General features: G+C 41.1%; 1 protein-coding gene and 1 pseudogene across 1 annotated transcript in view; one reads left to right on the top strand and one right to left on the bottom strand.

Annotated features, from left to right (window-relative positions):
* The window catches only part of RALGAPA1 (Ral GTPase activating protein catalytic subunit alpha 1), a 301,694-nt gene extending 293,847 nt beyond the window's left edge, over window positions 1-7,847 (bottom strand). Inside the window, exon 1 of the mRNA XM_017858547.1 lies at window positions 7,254-7,847. Coding sequence (XP_017714036.1) covers window positions 7,254-7,359 — 106 coding nt within the window. The 5' untranslated portion in view covers window positions 7,360-7,847. The remainder of the gene's footprint in view (window positions 1-7,253) is intronic.
* An 8,860-nt stretch (window positions 7,848-16,707) lies between these two features.
* On the top strand, window positions 16,708-18,404 carry LOC108519496 (nuclear transport factor 2 pseudogene; annotated as a pseudogene).
* Window positions 18,405-18,660: the final 256 nt, after the last annotated feature.

An 18,660-nucleotide genomic window follows, 5' to 3' on the forward strand; every position in this document is an offset into this window, starting at 1 on the left:
TTCTTAGCAAACTATCACAAGAACAGAAAACCAAACACCACATGTTCTCACTCATAGGTGGGAACTGAACAATGAGATCACTTGGACTCGGGAAGGGGAACATCACACACCGGGGCCTATCATGGGGAGGGGGGAGGGGGGAGGGATTGCACTGGGAGTTATACCTGATATAAATGACGAATTGATGGGTGCTGACGAGTTGATGGGTGCAGCACATCAACATGGCACAAGTATACATATGTAACAAACCTGCACGTTATGCACATGTACCGTAGAACTTAAAGTATAATAATAAAAAAAAAGAAAGAAAGAAAAAAAAAGAAACCCCGTCTACTACAAATACAAAAATCAGCCAGCCTTGGTGGTGTGTGCCTGTAATCCCAACCACTCAGTAGGCTGAGGCAGGAGAATTGCTTGAACCTGGGAGGCGGAGGTTGCAGTGAGCCAAGATCATGCCACTGCACTCCAGCCTGGGCAACAGAGTGAGACTCTGTCTCAAAAAACTAAATAAATAACAGAACTAAGTCAGTTCAGCAGGTTTGTAGGACATAAGCTCAATATACACAAATCAATGGTATTTCCCGATATGAGATCCAATCAGAAATAGATATAAAGGTAACATTTATAAAAGATCAAAGTAGAAAATATTTAGGGATAAGTCTGACAAAAGATGTGTAAGACCTGCACACTGAACTACAAAACACTGCTGAGAGAAATTAAAGAAGTCCTAAGTAGATGAATAAACGCCTTGTTCATGAATCAGTGTATTCAATATTGTCAATTTTCCCAAACTGATCTATAGATTCAACATAATCCCAATCAAAATCCCAATAGGTTTTTTGGTGGTGGTGGTGGTGGTGGGTTTTTAAGAAATTGACCTTCTTTAAAAAAAAAAAAAAGACAGAGTGTCAGTCACTGTGTCACCCAGGCTGGAGTGCAGTGGTACCATCACGGCTCATTACAGTCTCGACCTTCCAGGCACACGTGATCCTCTCACCTCAGCCTCCCAGGTGGCTGGGATCCCAGGCACACACTACCAAGCTCAGCTTTTTTTCTTTTCTTTTCCTTTTGGAGAGACGGGGTTTCAGCATGTTGTCCAAGCTCAAGCTGGTCTCAAACTCCTAGGCTCACCCACCTCAGCCTCCCAAAGTGCTGGGATTACAGGTGTGAGCCACCACAACAAGCTCAACAAATTTTAAAGTTCATATGGAAATGTAAAGGACCTGGCATTTGGGAAAAAAAGAAACTTTGAAAAGGAAGAACAAAGTGGGAGGGACAACACTACTTGTTTTCAAGATTTATTATAAAGTTACAGTAATCAAACACTGTGGTACTGGCACCAACGAAGATAAACAGATCACAGGAACAAAATAGAGTCCAGAAATAGGCCCACACATATTTCTGGAAAACTAAGTTTGGCAAAAGTACAAAGGCAATTCAGTAAAGATAGTCTTCTTCAACAAACAGAGCTGGAACAACTGGATATCCAAATGCAAAAACATAAACTTCAAGCCACCTCATACTATAGGTTAAAACTCAAGATGAATCACAGAGCAAAACAGATCCTAAAATTGTAAAACATCTAGAAAAAAGCAAGATGAAAATCTTTGTGAGCATAGGTTGGACAAAGATTTTAGATACAAAACCAAAAGCAAAACCATAAAGAAAACTTGATATATAGACAATAAAATTAAGCATTTCTGCTTCTTCAAAGAAACTTCTTCAAAGAAAACTTTAAGAGAATGAAGAGACAGTCCAAAGACTGGAAAAAAAAATCATTGCAAATCATGTGTCTGATACAGTATCTGTATCCAGAATATAAAGAACTTTCTTTTTCCTTTTTTGAGACAGTCTCACTCTGTCACCCAGGCTGGGGTGCAGTTGCACAATCTTGGCTCACTGCAAACTTCCACCTCCCAGGTTCAAGCAATTCTGCCGTCTCAGCCTCCTGAATACCTGGATTACAGGCGTGTGCTACCACACCTGGTTATTTTTAGTAGAGACGGGGTTTCACCATGTTGGCTGGGCTGGTCTCGAACTCCTGACCTCAAGTGAGCCACCTGCCTTGGCCTTCCAAAGTGCAGAGATTACAGGCATGAGCCACTGCACCTGGCCTAAAGAACTTTCTAAACTGAATTAAGAAAGCAAAAAACTTAATTAAAAAACAGGTAAAAGATTTAAACACAAACTCATCAAAGAAGTTATACAATGGCAAACAAGTACAATAAAAAGATATCTGAGGCCTGGCACGGTGGCTCACGCCCGCCTGTAATCCCAACGTTTTCGGAGGCCAAGGTGGGCCAATCACCTGAGTTCAGGATTTCAAGACCAGCCTGGCCAACATGGCAAAACCCCATCTCTACTAAAAGTACAAAAATTAGCCAGGCGTGGTACCCACCTGTAATCCCAGCTACTTGGAGGCTGAGGCAGGAGAACTGCTTGAACCCAGGAGGTGGAGGGTGAGGTGAGCTGAGATCTCGCCATTGCACACTGCATTCCAGCTTGGGAGGGCAAGACTCCATCTCAAAAAAAAAAAAAAAAAAAAAGAGAGAGATTTGGTATCAAGGAACTACTAATCATAACCAGTACACACTTAAGAGTGGCTGAGTGGCTGAAATTAAGACTGGCCATACTGATTGGTGCTGGTGATGCATACTTGTAGGAACTGGAACTCTCATCACTGCTAGTGAGTATGTAAAATGGTGAAAAACAATTTGACAATCTCTTACAAAGCTAAATGTACAACTGCCATATGATCTGGACATTTCAATCCTAGGTATTTATCCAAGAGAAATAAGCATAGGTCTTTCACAGCAGCTTTATTTGTAACAGCCAAGAACAACCCATATTTCCATCAACAGGTGAATGGATTTAAAAACTGTGAATAATGGTGGGCGCGATGGTTCACACCTACAATACTAGCACTTTGGGAGGGTGAGGCGTGAGGATCACCAGGTCAGGAGTTCGAGACTAGCCTGGTCAACATGGTGAAACCCCCGTCTCTACTAAAAATACAAACATTAGCTGGGCCTGGTGGTGCACACCTGTAATCCCAGCTACTCAGGAGGCTGAGGCAGGAGACTTGCTTGAACCTGGGAGACGGAGCTTGCAGGAAGCCGAGATCGTGCCACGGCACCCCAGCCTGGGTGACAGAGCAAGACTCCATCTCAAAAAAAAAAAAAAAAAAAAAAAAAAAAATTGTGAGTAACTATTCAGAAATAAAAAGAGATAAACAGTCAGGTACAGTGGCTCACACCTGTAATCCCAGAACACTCTGGGAGGCTGAGATGGGAGGATTGCTTGAGTCCAGGAGCTTGCAACCAGCCTGGGCAACATGATGAGACCCCATCTCTACAAAAATAAAATGTTTTTAATTGGCCACACATGGTGGTGCATGTCCCTGGTCCCAGCTACTAGGGAGGTAGAGGCAGAAGGATCAATGGACCCTGAGAGGTCAAGGCTGAAATGAGCCGTGTTCACAACACGGCACTCCAGACAGTGACAGAAGACCCTGTCACAAGAAAAAAAAGCAATCAACTATTAACATACCAGGATATAGATTAATTTCAAAATAATGAGGCTGAGAAAAAGAAATCAAGGCCAGGTGCAGTGGCTCACTTTGGGAGGCTGAGGCAGGCGGATCATGAGGTCAGGAGTTCAAGACTAGCCTGACCAACATGGTGAAACCCCATCCCTACTACAAACAAACAAAAAAGGCCGGGCGCGGTGGCTCATGCCTGTAATCCCAGCACTTTGGAAGGCTGAGGCGGGTGGATTGCCTGAGCTCAGGAGTTCAAAACCAGCCTGGGCAACACAGTGAAACCCCGTCTCTACTAAAATACAAAAAAAAAAAAAAAAAAAAAATTAGCCTGGCATAGTGGCGCGGAGCCTGTAATCCCAGCCACTCAAGAGGCTGAGGCAGTGGTTGCAGTGAGCCGAGATCGCGCCTGGGCGACAGAGTGAGACTCCATCTCAAAAAAAAAAAAAAGAAATCAAACATAAAATGACCATACAGCATAATTCCATTTATATACTGTATAATCCCATTTATATAAAACCCTAGATAATGCAAACTAATCTAGGGTGACAGCAGATTAGTGGTTGCTCAGGAAAGGTGGGAGAGTGCAACTGGGATGGGAGAAAGAGATTAAAAAGGGGCATGAGAAAACTTTGGGAGGTTATACATACTTACATATATATATACACACACATATTTTTTTCTTTTTTTTTTTTTTTCTGAGACGGAGTCTCGCTCTGTTGCCCAGGCTGGAGTGCAGTAGCGTGATCTTGACTCACCACAACCTCCGCCTCTGGTGTTCACGCAATTCTCCTGCCTCAGCCTCCCAAGTAGCTGGGACTACAGGTGAGTGCCACTATGCCTGATTTTTAATAGAGACGGGGTTTCACTGTGTTGACCAGGCTGGTCTCGAATTCCTGACCTCGTGATCCACCCACCTCAGCCTCCCAAAGTGCTGGGATTACAGGCGTGAGCTACGGCACCCGGCTGATTATACATATATTATCCTGATTGTCACTATTTATATTTGTTATCTTGATTGGATATTTTAAATCTTTGTTATGATGGTATCGTGAGATATACATATGTAAAAATTATTCAATTATGTACTTTAAATATGTGCAATTGACTGTGTGCCAATTATACCTCAATAAAGTTGTCAGAATTATTTAACAATAAATAATATATTTTTAGCTAAATAAGCACTTATCTTTTATTTTACATCAAGAGGACGGAACTGTTAGCTTTAAAGTAAAACAAAACTAACATTTAGTCAATACCTACTATATGCCAAACATTATGTTAGCCAATTTACATGTGCTAATTTATAGTATCATTACCATTACTTGTAAAATGGATGAGAGGGGGTAGGTAGAAAGGACAACAGCTTTAGAAATCAGACACTTTTTTTTCTGTTTTAAGAAAACCTGACTTCTAGTTTCTACAAATCAAGTATGTAATAATATCAAAAAACATACCAGATTTAAATCTAAATCCTCAGAGTCAAGTTCTATAAATTGAACTTGGATTGTCCTACAGTGGGAACACATGCCAGGAAAAGTTTGCAGCGGATGTTTAAATTATGATTATGTTCTAATACATATAGATGCACTGAATCCTCCTATAAGTACCCTGAGTGAATGGCAGTTCTGTTTGAATATGGGACCAAACAAAAATCAAAAGCCTGTGTAACTGGCAATGCTCAATTACTCTGCAAACTAGTTTCCTCATTGTGTTTACCTTACTTAAAACCTGTACCTACTTCCAAAACAGACTGAAAGTGGCTTTTCCATCTGCAAAATCAAATACCTGACTGGCAGACTTCTAAAAGACACTAGTTTTTGTCATTCTACTTCCTCTTATTCGTTTTCTTAGAAATTACATTAAATGTATTTCAAACAAAATAACAATAAAAGACTTGTTTTGTTTTCAAACCAAGCAAGCTAAGTCCTACAAAATACCTTGTATGTGTGACCTCTCTCTTAATTTATCTTTTAATTTTCCATGTCTCCCAGATGGAAAAAAACTCTATGCCAAAAAAGTATATATAAATAATTCCTTAACCATTCTATAAATACAGTATAGCCCTTAATTTAGGAAATCTCAATACTTTATTGGAACTCAACTTTATAGCTGTGCCGTTACCTAACCTACAGCTTATCCCAAGTAGGTGTCAAGCTCCATTAAGTATTCAATTTCAAATTGCCATTACCTGTGGTCCCTCTCCTGCATTCACACATCAACTTTCTGTGTCCTGTTCTCAGCTAAATCTTTACTTCAATGGCTTAATTCTCAAGTAGAATGAAAACAAAAAGATCACAATCTCCACTATATTTAGAAGCTTTATATTTTCTTGAAAACTGAGCTTTTTATAGCTCTAAACTGGATTAACTGCTTTCTTACTACTCCACTGGAATAAATACAATTTACTTGTGACAAAGATTAGCTGACATAAATATAGAAAGAGTAAAAAAAAAACAAACTGGAGACACAAATCTGGGTTCCAGTTCTGACTCAGCCTCCTAGTAGCTGGCTGACTACTTGATGTTTCCAAACTTCAGCTTTTTTCTTTGTAAAAAATGGAGAATAATAATACCTACCTATAGAGTGACTGCAAGGATTAACATAATTTATGTGAAATCACTGTAAACAGTAAAGCATCATAGAAACGGGTAATATTGGGTAATATTGGTGGTATCCTGGTGGTATGAGTAAACAATAGACTAGAGAAACATGTACCTCAAATAAGGGACTTACTTTTTTCACTAAACAAACATCACTTTCCAAAACAAATACACATCAGGAAGACAGCCCCGGATAAACTCTGAACTAGGATTCAGGCATCTGGATGAATGCATCTTCTTCAGCCAGTTCTACCATTAACTCTACGCATCAACACATGCAAAATAACTTTCCTTTTCATCTCGAATGTCTTCATCTAAAAAATCCAATTACTGGACCAGAAGTTCCATAAGTATTATAACAACCCTTACCAGCCTACCAAATGACTAAGTATTCAAAAGAGTCGATTAACATTATATTCAAAACTTAGAGCACTGTTTGGTCTACCAGCAAAACAGAACTTAAGGGCAGACGACGGTACAAAAAAAATTTTTTTAATTAAATAATTAAATAAAAATAGAATTATATACAATTCTCGAGAAGCAAAGGATGAGATGAACTACCTATAATAGTTCTCCCTCTAAATGACTAGTGATGAACAAGGTGCATTAACAAAAGGGCGGGGCTCCTTCCCACAGCTTTTTGGGAACCACCCACTTCCCAAAGAGGTGTGACTGCTTCCTCCTTGTCTTCATCTGCCAAGAAACTTGAAAGATTAAGGTTTATATTGTCTGAGAAAGGATTTTATTTTTCTTTTTACTTGGGTGGGGTTGGCAGTAGTCATCTGGCAAACATATCCTATAAACACCATTATCCACAACGCCAGGTCTCCCCGCAAAGTCTTAAAGACCTAAGTTTTTAAAGTAATACCAATTTTAAAAAATGAATTCAGACTATTAACTCAAAATTAGATATTCCTGTGTTAACCGTAATTAGTGCTGCCAACTGCCAAGTTTTCGCTTCTCCGAATTATTCACCCTCCCGCGTCTCTGCAGAGGCTAGGATTCGCCCTCTCCTGCATCGCGCCAGGTCCCGAGGGAGAGTCCGCAGGGGCTCCCAGGAAAGGGAAGGCCGGGCAACCCAGGCCTCGGCGCTGCCACCCCTCGCTCCTTACCGATGACGATGCGCAGGTGCTTGAGGCGAGTCAGTGCGTCCTTCTTGGTGTCCAGCACCTTCTGGGTGGACTTCTTTACGTCCCCGTGCGGCTTCTTGGAGAACATCCTGCCGCTGCCACTGCCACTGCCACAGCCGGCTCCCAGCCGGGTCCCGGCGGCAGAAAGTGGAGGGAGTGGGCGGGGAGGAGACTAGCCGAAGCGCCTCATTAGCTCCCCAGCCTTGCGGGCCAGGGCAGAGCCGACTCCTCCCCGATCCAGACCAGGGCCGCCACCTCCACCCGCCTCGCGCCGCGGCTCCAAAGCACCTCCGGCCCCGGCTCCAATATGGCGGATCCCTCTCCCGGCCCTGCACGGGGCGAGATAGACCCAGGCGGGCCGCCTGCAGCCGCCGCTCGTCTCCAGCGGTCGCCGCTCGCCGCCACAGGCCGGGGCCCCGGACCCAGAGCCACGGAGGTGGAGCTCTGGGCGGCAGCAGCACAACTCTCTCCCTGAGGCCCCCTTAAGGTTGAAGCTTCTTTAGCAGCTTACACCCTGCAGAGGCCGAAACTGAGACGAGTGTGGTAGTGATGGGGTTTCACGACTCTGCCGTCGGTGGCGAACGGTGTCCGTGGCAACCGCCTTCTGATGTCAAGAGTTCGTGACGTCATGCCAGCATGAGATCACCCGTGGCACTCCCCGCCTTGGTTTCCTGTGTAAGCAGCCAAAGGAGAATCTCAAGAAAGGCAAGGAAGGTAGTTACTGCGTGCTCCATTGTAAGCAAAATGATAGTAATAAGAAAAGAGAAGTAATCTTTATTAAATATGCCCATGATTTATCTTTGAAAATATGCATAAGTTGTTGTGGCCACCAGATCCTCTAGCAGAAAGATAAACGAAGCTACAGTTGGGCAATTTATTCTGTCCTAAATCTATTACTAATAATATTTCCTGCACTATGTATGTGATTTCTTTCATATTTTTTCTGTTTGCTATATCATATCCCTGTTTTTTGCTGCAAACGACTTGACAACAGAAAGGCTTAAGCAGAGCTATCTAGGTTTTTTAAATAAAAGTAATCTTGCTTTCCTTTTTTTTATTGTGCTTTTAAAAATCTTTTCCCTATCTGCACCCCACATAAAGATGAATATGTTGTCAGTTTTCCTCTGCAAAATTCAAGATTCTTACTGCATTGATGGAGTCATCTGAAGAATCTGCAATAGCTGAAAAAAATCCGTGAAATTCTGAATGACATAAATTGAAATTTTTATTGGTACCTTTTTTTTTTTTTCTTTTTCTTTCCAGACAGGGTCTCTGTCGCCCAGGCTGAAGTGCAGTGGTGCGATCTCGGCACACTGAAGCCTCAGCCTCCCAGGCTCAGGTGATGCTCCCACCTCAGCCTACCGTGTAGCTGGGACCACAGGCGCCCGCCACCACATCCAGCTAATTTTTGTGTTTTTTGTAGAGACGGGGTTTCGCCATGTTGCCCAAACTGGTCTAAAACTCTTAGACTCTAGTGATCCGCCCGCCTCAGCCTCCCAAACTGCTGGGATTACAGGCGTGAGGCCACTGCCCCTGGTCAGGAAACTTTCTTCCACAAAATAATTTGATAAAGAGTGAGTTTGCTTGTTTGAAGAACTGTTTCCTTCTTTATTCTCACCCATAGCAATAGACTTGTCCAATGAAATATGCGATTAACAGAAAAATAACAAAATCAGCAAAGAAGAGAGATGTAAGGCATTTGCCAGAATTGTGTTAAAATATAGTACTTTGCTTAATGGTAGCTTGTTTCAACAACAATCCTATATTTTTTAAAGTACAAAAAATTTATTCAGTTTCTCCATGTATGGTTTGTTTGTATCATCAAACTTACAAACCATACAAGTTTTGAGGAAACTTATAACATAATAGAAAAATAAGGGAATTGTTCAAGAGATTTTCATTCTGGTTCCTCTCAGCACCAGTTTTCTTATTAATAAAATCAAAATAAGGTCTGTCCCTCACAGTTTCATGAAATTTAGGCTATAATACAGTGTTTTCAAGCATGATCTTTAGAATGACATAGACCTAAATTAAACATTCTGTTTTTTACTTGCAAGGACTTACTTGCTCTCGGACCCTTGGCATGTAGTTCAGTCTCAGCCTCATTTTCCTCATTTGTAAACTACATCAGTGATTGTGATAATTAGGTGAGAAAAGTATTGAAAGTTACTTCTATAATGACACATCTCATAACATTCCTTTCCTTCATAGAATTTAAATAGAGTAATTTGTGTAACTGTTTAAAGATTCGCTCTTTCATGAGATTGTAAACTCCCTGAGGACAGAGACCATATAGATTTTGTCTAAAGTTGTATCCCAGTCTTCTTGCAAAGTGCTCTTTGCAAGATAGGCTCAATAAATATGTGTCAAATAGAAAAATGATTGTCACTTTCCCTTCCTTTCTCTTGCACAAGCACTCAGTAAATGTTTGGCAAATGAGTGACATAATTTTAGAGAATAAAAATGTAACATATCATTAATAATAATTATATGGCTGGCATACCTGAGAAAAAATGAAAACACCATTGCAAAACAAACTAGCATAATGTGATTTAGATATGGCACACCCATCCCACTGCCTGGTTTTCTCTTCCCATTGATTTAAATATTAAAATTCTTTGAAAGTATAAGTCTTCCCCACAGCAGACATAATTATCATGGAAATAAAACCCAGAAAATTACCTTTGAAATATTACTTGTGAGGTCTGGGCACGGTGGCTCATGCCTGTAATCCCAGCACTTTGGGAGGCCGAGGTGGGCGGATCACAAGGTCAAGAGTTCAAGACCAGCCTGACCAACATGGTGAAACCCCATCTCTACCAAAAATACAAAAAAATTAGGCTGGCGTGGTGGGGCACACCTGTAATTCCAGCCACTCAGGAGGCTGAGGAAGGAGATTTGCTTGAACCCAGGGTGTAGAGGTTGCAGTGAGCCAAGACTATACCACTGAACTCCAGCCTGGGTGACAGAGTGAGACTCTGTCTAAAACAAATATATATATACACACACACACACACACACACACACACATATACACACACACACATATACGCACACACACATATACACACATGTATATATACACACATACATATATAATATTCTGGACTCAAGCAATCCTCTCACCTCAGCCTCCCATGTAGTTGAGAACACAGGCACATGCCAAAAAGTCCAGCTAATTTTAAAAAAATTTTAGTAGAGTGGTGGGTGTGGTGGCTCATGCCTGTAATCCCAGTACTTTGGGAGGCCGAGGCAGGTGGATTACCTGAGGTCAGGATTTCAAGACCAGCCTGACCAACATGGAGAAACCCCTTCTCTATTAAAAATACAAAATTAACTGGGAGTGGTGGTGCATGCCTGTAATCCCAGCTACTTGGGAGTCTGAGGCAGGAGAATCGCTTGAACCTGCGAGGCGGAGGTTGCAGTGAACTGAGATCGCGCTATTGCACTCCAGCCTGGGCAACAAGAGTGAAACTCCATCTCACACACACACACACACACACACACACACAAATTTAGTAGAGACAAGGTCTCACTATTTTGCCCAAGCTGGTCTTTAACTCCTGGCCTCAATGGATCCCCCTGCCTCAGCTTCCCAAAGTGTTGGGATTACAGATTACGGGCATGAACCACCACGCCTGACCTACACCCAAATGTTTATAACAATTTTATTCCTAACTCCAAAAACTAGAAGCAACCAAGATATCTTTCAATAGTTAAATGAATAAACAAACTGTGGTACATCCATACAATGGAATATTATTCAGCAATAAAAAGAAACGAGTTCTTGAGCCACAAAAAGACACGTATGACACTTAAATGCATATTGCTAAGTGAAATAAGCCAGTCTGAAAAGGCTACATACTGTATGATTCTAGTTATATGACATTCTGGAAAAGGCAGTATTATAGCAATAGTAAAAAGATCAGTGGTTGCAAGCGGATTGAGGGGAGGTAGAAGAAGATTGAATAGGTGAAGGATGGGATATTTTTTAGGGTGGTGAAACTATTCTATTTTTTTTTTTTTCTGAGACAGAGTCTCACTCTGTCACCCAGGCTGGAGTGCAGTGACGCAATCTCGGTTCACTGCAACCTCTGCCTCCCAGGGGCTCACCACCACACTCAGCTAATTTGTTTGACTTTTAGTAAAGATTGGGTTTCGCCATGTTGCCCAGGCTGGTCTTGAACTCCTGGGCTCAAGCAATCCGCCTGCCTTGGCCTTCTAAAGTGCTGGGATTACAGGTGTGAGCCACCGTGCTACACCCCCACCCATATACTTCAGATCATTTCTAGATTATTTCAAATACCTAATGCAATGTAAATGCTATGTAAATAGTTGGTATTCTGTTTTGTTTAGGGAATAATGACAAGAAAAAACATTTGTAGGTGTTCAGTAGAGATGTAACCTTCCATTTTTTTTTCTAATTCCTAGTTGGTGGAATCCACAGATGCAGCACTCATGGATATGGAGGGCCAACTGTACACATATGTTTACTAGCACATCTATATATACATACCTATAAATATTTCTGTATGTAACCATCTGTATCTGTATTAAGCTAAATGTGAATTAATACCTATGTGGTGCCTCAACTCTAATCCATTACTAGATGAATCATTCTACCCTCCTCCCTTTACTTATAAACTCCCACTCCAACAATAAGATACTTGGTTCCCACCATATACCAAACATTTACTTAATTATTTAATTGCAGTGTACATGTATAACAGTATCAGAATTGTTAACCTACTTTCCCATGAGAAACAACTTTATTAACTAGAATACAGTGCATATGTATATTTTCTTTTGCCTTTAGTCTTACAGATTCCACTTATTCCCAAGTAAGTACCTTTTTCTATACCTTCTTTAGTGAGGTTGTTTCATACATTATAATACAGTTTGATTATTTTGTCACACTTTGTGTTCCAGCCAGGATCCTCTGACTCTTAAATGATTTCTTTTAATATGCATACATTAAGGTTCATTCTATATGCTATAAAATAGTTCTATGATTATTGGCAAATGCATCGGGTCATGTATCCACAATTACAGTATCATATAGAATAGTTTCTGGCTGGGTGTGGTGGCTTATGCCTGTAATCCTAGCACTTCAGGAGGCCAAGGCAGGCAAATCACTTGAGGTCAGGAGTTTGAGACCAGCCTGCCCAACATGGTGAAAACCCAGCTACTCAGGAGGCTGAGGCAGGAGAATTGCTTGAACTTGGGAGGTGGTGGAGGTTGCAGTGAGACGAGATCATGCCACTGCACTCCAGCCTGGGCGAGAGTGAGACTCCATCTCAAAAAATATATATATTTTTATTTAAATTAAAAAAATTTCCCCTAGACTACTCAGCAGAAAAAAAAAATCTTTTTTTTCTATCACAAAAAATATTTGGTGAGAAAATTGTTATTGCCTTTTTTTTTTTTTGCGAATTTGTTTATAGTTTGGCTTAAAGACAGCTGGATTCTTACATACACTATTCTTTTTTGGTTGAAATATATGAAGATAATCTGGCTTCCTATGTATATGTAATTGGTAAAAAGAGTGTTTTAATATCTTTTCAGATAACTGTTGACACTACAATAAAAGGCAACAAGTGGTAGTTTTTAAAATGTCAACTTTTATCTTAGATTCAGGGGGCACATGTGCAGGTTTGTTACATGGGTATACTGCATGATGCTGAGGTTTGGGGTACAATTGTATCCATCACGCAGGGAATGAGTATAGTACACGATAGTTTTTCAACCCTTTCTCCGCTCCCTGCTGCCACCTTCTGGTAGTCTCCAGTGTCTGGCATAAAGATGATGTCCACGTGTACCCAACGTCAAGCTCCCAGCAAGAGGTAGTTTCTTAAAGATGAGTTGCAGTAAGGAATATGAGAGCCTATCAGTAAACATTTTGTACTCCTTACATTAAAGTCTTGTGCTTTGAATAGATCTTTCACCTATACATGACTTTGTAACATTATGCATTCATCAAAATAATTGTTTACTGACTTACACAGATCTTTAAAATGCTAATACATTGCATTAAATAACATTAAAAAAACCTCACATACATCAGAAAACCTTTAAGTATTGGAAAGTTTTCATACTCACAATGGTTGGTAAAAGTTTTCAAATTTCTGATTTTCACTTAGAAGCTTAAATTTTATCTTTGGTAACAAATAATGTCAATTGTTCTCCTAAAATGACAGGCGCATTCTATTTATTTTGCCAATATGCCAAATACCCATGTCTGAATTACTGTAGTTTGTTTATCACTTCTTTCATGTAAAAATGTCATTTTCTGAATAAAGTCGCTAGGTCAGTTCACAACTCAGTTGCACAATTTTTTTTTATTAGGACCACCATTGTATTTTAGTATGCAGCATTAGTCCTTGCTCCTTATAAAATTCTAAACATTACGTACACATAGTTTCTGTATTTTCTGTGACAAAATGAGCATATAAAGAGCATCTGCTTCATCAAGGACAGTCTTAAGTGAAACTGGCTTTTCATTTTTACTGTGTGTGACAATGAAGAATACAATGAATATCAGTACGGTTTGGTACCACTGCCTTCATGCTAAGGGACCAGCTATTTCACCCATCATTGCTTTTGCACATCAGTTCCAATGTCAATATGTTTTGTAATATCTTTCTATGCACAATTCTCGGCTCACTGCAGCCTCAACCTCCCAGGCTCAAGTGAATCTCCTACCTCAGCCTGCTGAGTAGCTGTTACTATGGGCATGAACTACCACACCTGGCTAATTGTTGTATTTTTTGTAGAGATGGGGTCTCACCATGCTGTCTAGGCTGGTCTTGAGCTCCTGGGTACTCAAGCCATCCACCTGCCTTGGCCTCCCAAAGTGCTGGGTACAGGCATGAGCCACCATGCCTGACCATATCTTTCTGTTGTAATTGCATTGATCATGATTTATTGTGTTCAGTTATCTTTCGATATTTAGTTTTTAAAGAAAGCAAGTAACATTCACAGACAAGTCAAGAAGCATTAAATGAAATATGATTTATTATGAACAGAGAGCTGAAAATCATACACAGTGAGTATAGAACTCAAGCAAAATATGTCAAGGAGATTTCTTGAGGCAATGACTGCTGATATTATTTAGTAGCATAAGGAAATGGCTCAAATATGGAGACATGTAAACTATATTTTAATCTTCTCTCTCATGCCCCAAATTTGATTTACTATCAAGTTTTGTCAATCTTACCTCCCAAATATCTCAAATTTGTCTATTTTGTTTCCCCCACACAGCCTCTACCTGTCTAAGCTGTCAGAATATTTTATCACAGTATCTGATTGATATTGAGATAAAGTATCATTTTCTACGAAGCAACCAGTCATCTTTTTATAAGATCTAATCTCAAATCAATATAATTTTATCACTAATCTAATCTTATCTTCTCCTCTTACGAACTCCCCAATAATATCCACTGTATTTAGGATTTTTTAAAAATTGTAATTTCCTTACCATAATTTATCAAGCCTTTGCTTATCTCATCAATCTCACCTTGTGTCTCTTTCATTCTTGAACATTAATAACCATCCACAGTGGTCTCTTTATTCCTCAAACATGAATATGCCAAGTGTTTTTCTACTTCAGGACCTTCACATATACTATTCTCTCAGCTTATAATGTCCTTCCTCTCATTCCAATCTGTGCTAACTCCTACTCATCTCTCAGGTCTTAGCTGAAATATTACTACTTTAGAGAAGCCTTACCTGCCATCCACTCCCAGTCTCAATTGGGTCTCTGTATTATGCTCTCATAACACCATCAGAGAGCATACCTCAGTTTGTAAAGCTGCTTAATATTTATCTCTCTACTTTTCCCTAAGTTATGTGAAGTAATAAGCTGTGTCTCATTTGTTCACCGATGAATCTATTGAATCCAGAACAGTACTTCAGGTTAAATACAAATTATAGGAGGCTATTGTTTTGGACTAAGTTCCTGCACTAGGCCCCCACAGATCAGACTAAGAATCAAAATGGAGTCCCCCATGATAAAGTTTCACATCACCAACCTAAACTAGTTGTTAATCTTGCTTTCCAAGAATTGAGACAGACATATGAGGGGGTCTTCAAAAGTTCATTAAAAATGTGTATTATAAACAAACAAACAACAACAAAAAAAAAACTGGCTGAGTGCAGTGGCTCACACCTGTAGTCCCAGCACTTTGGGAGGCCGAGGCAGGTGAATGGCTTGAGCCCAGGAGTCAAGACCAGCCTGGGCAACATGGTGAGACATGTTGTCCACGGCTAATATAAAAATTAGCCAGGCATGGTGGCACATGCCTGTAGTCCCAGCTACTCGGGAGGCTGAGGTAGGAAGATTGCTTGAGCTCGGAAGGCAGAGGTTGCAGTGAGCTGTGATCACGCCACTGCACTCCAAGCTAGGCAACAGAGGGAGACCCTATCTCATCAAACAAACAAACAAACAAAACAAAGAAAAATCCCAAAACTATAGATGTCAATTTTTTTTTCAACAAAATAAGCTTATATTAACTTGTTATAACATGTCTGAACAGAATCTAGTTTGAGGCACTGAGAAGAATAAAACATCAGTTTGTAAAGAGCCCCTATCAGAGCAATGTGAATTCTGCTAGAGTTGAAGCAAGAACAAACACCAAATTTATGATGAAGCTTGGATGGAAGGATAGTGAACTCACTGATGCTTTACAAGAAGTGTATGGGGATGATGCTCTAAATAAATCAGCAGTTTACAAACAGAAAACTTATTTTAAAAAGGGACAAGATGATGTTGAAGATGAAGCCCACAGCATTAGACCATCCACATCAATCTGGGAGGAAAAAGTTAATCTTGGTCATGCCCTGATTGAAGAGGTCTGATGATTAGCAGCACAAATAATAGCCAACACTATAAACATCTCAATTGGTTCAGCTTGCAATTTTTTTTTTTTTTTTTTTTTTGAGACAGAGCCTTGCTCTGTCACCCAAGCTGGAGTGTGGTGGTGTAATCTTGACTCACTGCAACCTCTGCCTCCTGGGTTCAAGCAATTCTCATGCCTCCACCTTCCAAGTAGCTGGGCACAGGCATGCGCCACCATGCTCTGCTAATTTTTGTACTTTTGGAAGAAACGGGGTTTCACCATGTTGACCAGGCTGGTCTTAAACTCCTTGTCTCAAGTGATCTGCCCCCCTCAGCCTCCCAAAGTACTGGGTTTACAGGCATGAGCCACTGAGCCTGGGGGATTGTTTCATTCTTAAAACATTGGAATCACAGTTTCATGTAGTTGGAATAATTATAAGTTGGTCTCATCTAGTTGTCAGTGTAGGTCCTAAAGCCCCTTTAGTTTGAATGATGAGAATATTTATCCTGATTCGATATTAGCTATTAGTAGCAGCCTCTGGTGTCCTTTGTTTTTCCAACTCCTAGCATTTGGCCTGAGTCAATCAGTAGACAAAGTTTATGGATTGTGTAGCTGATGTCTCTGCCCCACCATGTGGTGGAGCTGAAATTACGTTTGCTTTATTTCAGAAGCTGGGTCTGCTGACTAAAAACAAGCACAAGGAATATAATGAGGGTAAATCAGAGTAAAACCTGGAATTCTAACTGCTTCCTCATACCTACTGTATTCCAAACAAAGATGAAATTAAAAATTTTATAAACACATATTTTAATATTTCCTTCCTGTCCCCCAGGATACAGTTCTTGAATATACCCCTCTCACTTTGGAGACACTGACCTAGAGAAATTCTCACAATTATGCCTGAAGAAAAGGTGCACACAACAATGTTCAATCAAGGCTGGGCACGGTGGCTCACCCCTGTAATCCCAGCACTTTGGGAGGCTGAAGTGGGCAGATCACTTGAGGTCAGGAGTTCGAGATCAGCCTGACCAACATTGGTAAAACCCCATTTCTACCAAAAATACAAAATTAGCTGGGCTTGATGGTGGGCGCCTGTAATCCCAGCCACCCGGGAGGCTGAGGCAGGAAAATTGCTTGAACCTGGAAGGCGGAGGTTGCAGTGAGCCGAGATGGTGCCATTGCACTCTAGCCTGGGCAAAAAGAGTGAAACTCTGTCTAAAAACAAAAACAAACAAACAAACAAACAAAAAAATGCAATGTTCACCGAGGCAACTGTTTTATTTACTTATTTATTTTTTAAAGACAGGGGCTTACTCTGTCTGTCACTCAGGCTGGAGTGAAGTGGCACAATCACAGCTCACTGGAGCCTGGACTTCCCAGGCTCAAGCCATCCTCCTACCTCAACCTCCCAAGTAGCTGGGACTACAGGCACGCACCACCACACCCGGCTAATTTTTGTATTTTTTGTTGAGACGGGGTTTCACCATGTTGCCCAGGCTGGTCTCCAACTTCCAATCTCAAGCGATCCGCCTGCCTCAGCCTGCCAAAGTGCTGGCACTACAGGCGTGAGCCACTGTGCTGGGTCTGAGACAACTGTTTTTAATAGTGAAAAAATTGGGAGCAGCCTCCCTGTCCATTAATAGGTAAATGGGTAATCTGTAATATTCATTCAGTAGAATATATTTACTAAATTGAACATGTTATGGCAGGTAAAAATAACTGGATGAGAGCTACCTAAATCACAATGGGTAAATCTCAAAAACATCACTGAGGAGAAAGTCAAGTTGTAGCATATGTAATGCATGAGACCACTTAAAAATATGAGCACTTTGAGACCATGCTGGGTTGCTGCAGCCATCATGCCAGTCCCTCGGGTCTCCGTGAGGTCGGGTGACGCTCCAGGGAGACATGCCAATATGGGAGCAGATTGGATCCAATCTAATGTGGAATAAAATTCCACATTAATACCAGTTATTTGATAACGATAGAACCCAACTAGGCGCAATTTACATTGACACATCATGCCTTAAGTGGGAAGGACAACCGTTCCAGGGGAAAGCTCCCATTGTGGAGAAGTTGTCTAGCCTTCCGTTCCAGAAAATCCAGCACAGCATCACTGCACAGGACCATCAGCCCACGCCACATAGCTGCATCATCAGCACGGCTGTGGGCCAGCTTAAGGCAGATGAAGACCCCCATCATGGGGTTCCACCAGATGTTCCTATTAAAGAACATCAACAATGCTTGGGTTTGCACCAATGACATGTTTAGGCTCGCCCTGCACAACTTCGGCTGACGTCCTCTCAGCAGGCACTCACGTTGTTTCTTCCTTCCTCCTCTTCCCAGTGCTATTCCCACTCCTCCAGATGCTCCAAATATCATGCACAGATGAGCAGGGCCGCGGTGGGAGTGGGCACAGTGCGCTGCTGCCGCCGAGGTGTTGTGCATGATGTCTGGACGCTAGACTAGTTGCATCTGAGGAGAGAAGTTTGTGTTGTACCGGCGCATGCCTGGAAAGACTTAAGTAATGCAAAAGGTTGTCCTTTTTTTTT

This window comes from Rhinopithecus bieti, unplaced genomic scaffold (assembly GCF_001698545.2).
Source record: "Rhinopithecus bieti isolate Rb0 unplaced genomic scaffold, ASM169854v2 scaffold_2435, whole genome shotgun sequence".
NCBI lineage: Eukaryota > Metazoa > Chordata > Mammalia > Primates > Cercopithecidae > Rhinopithecus > Rhinopithecus bieti.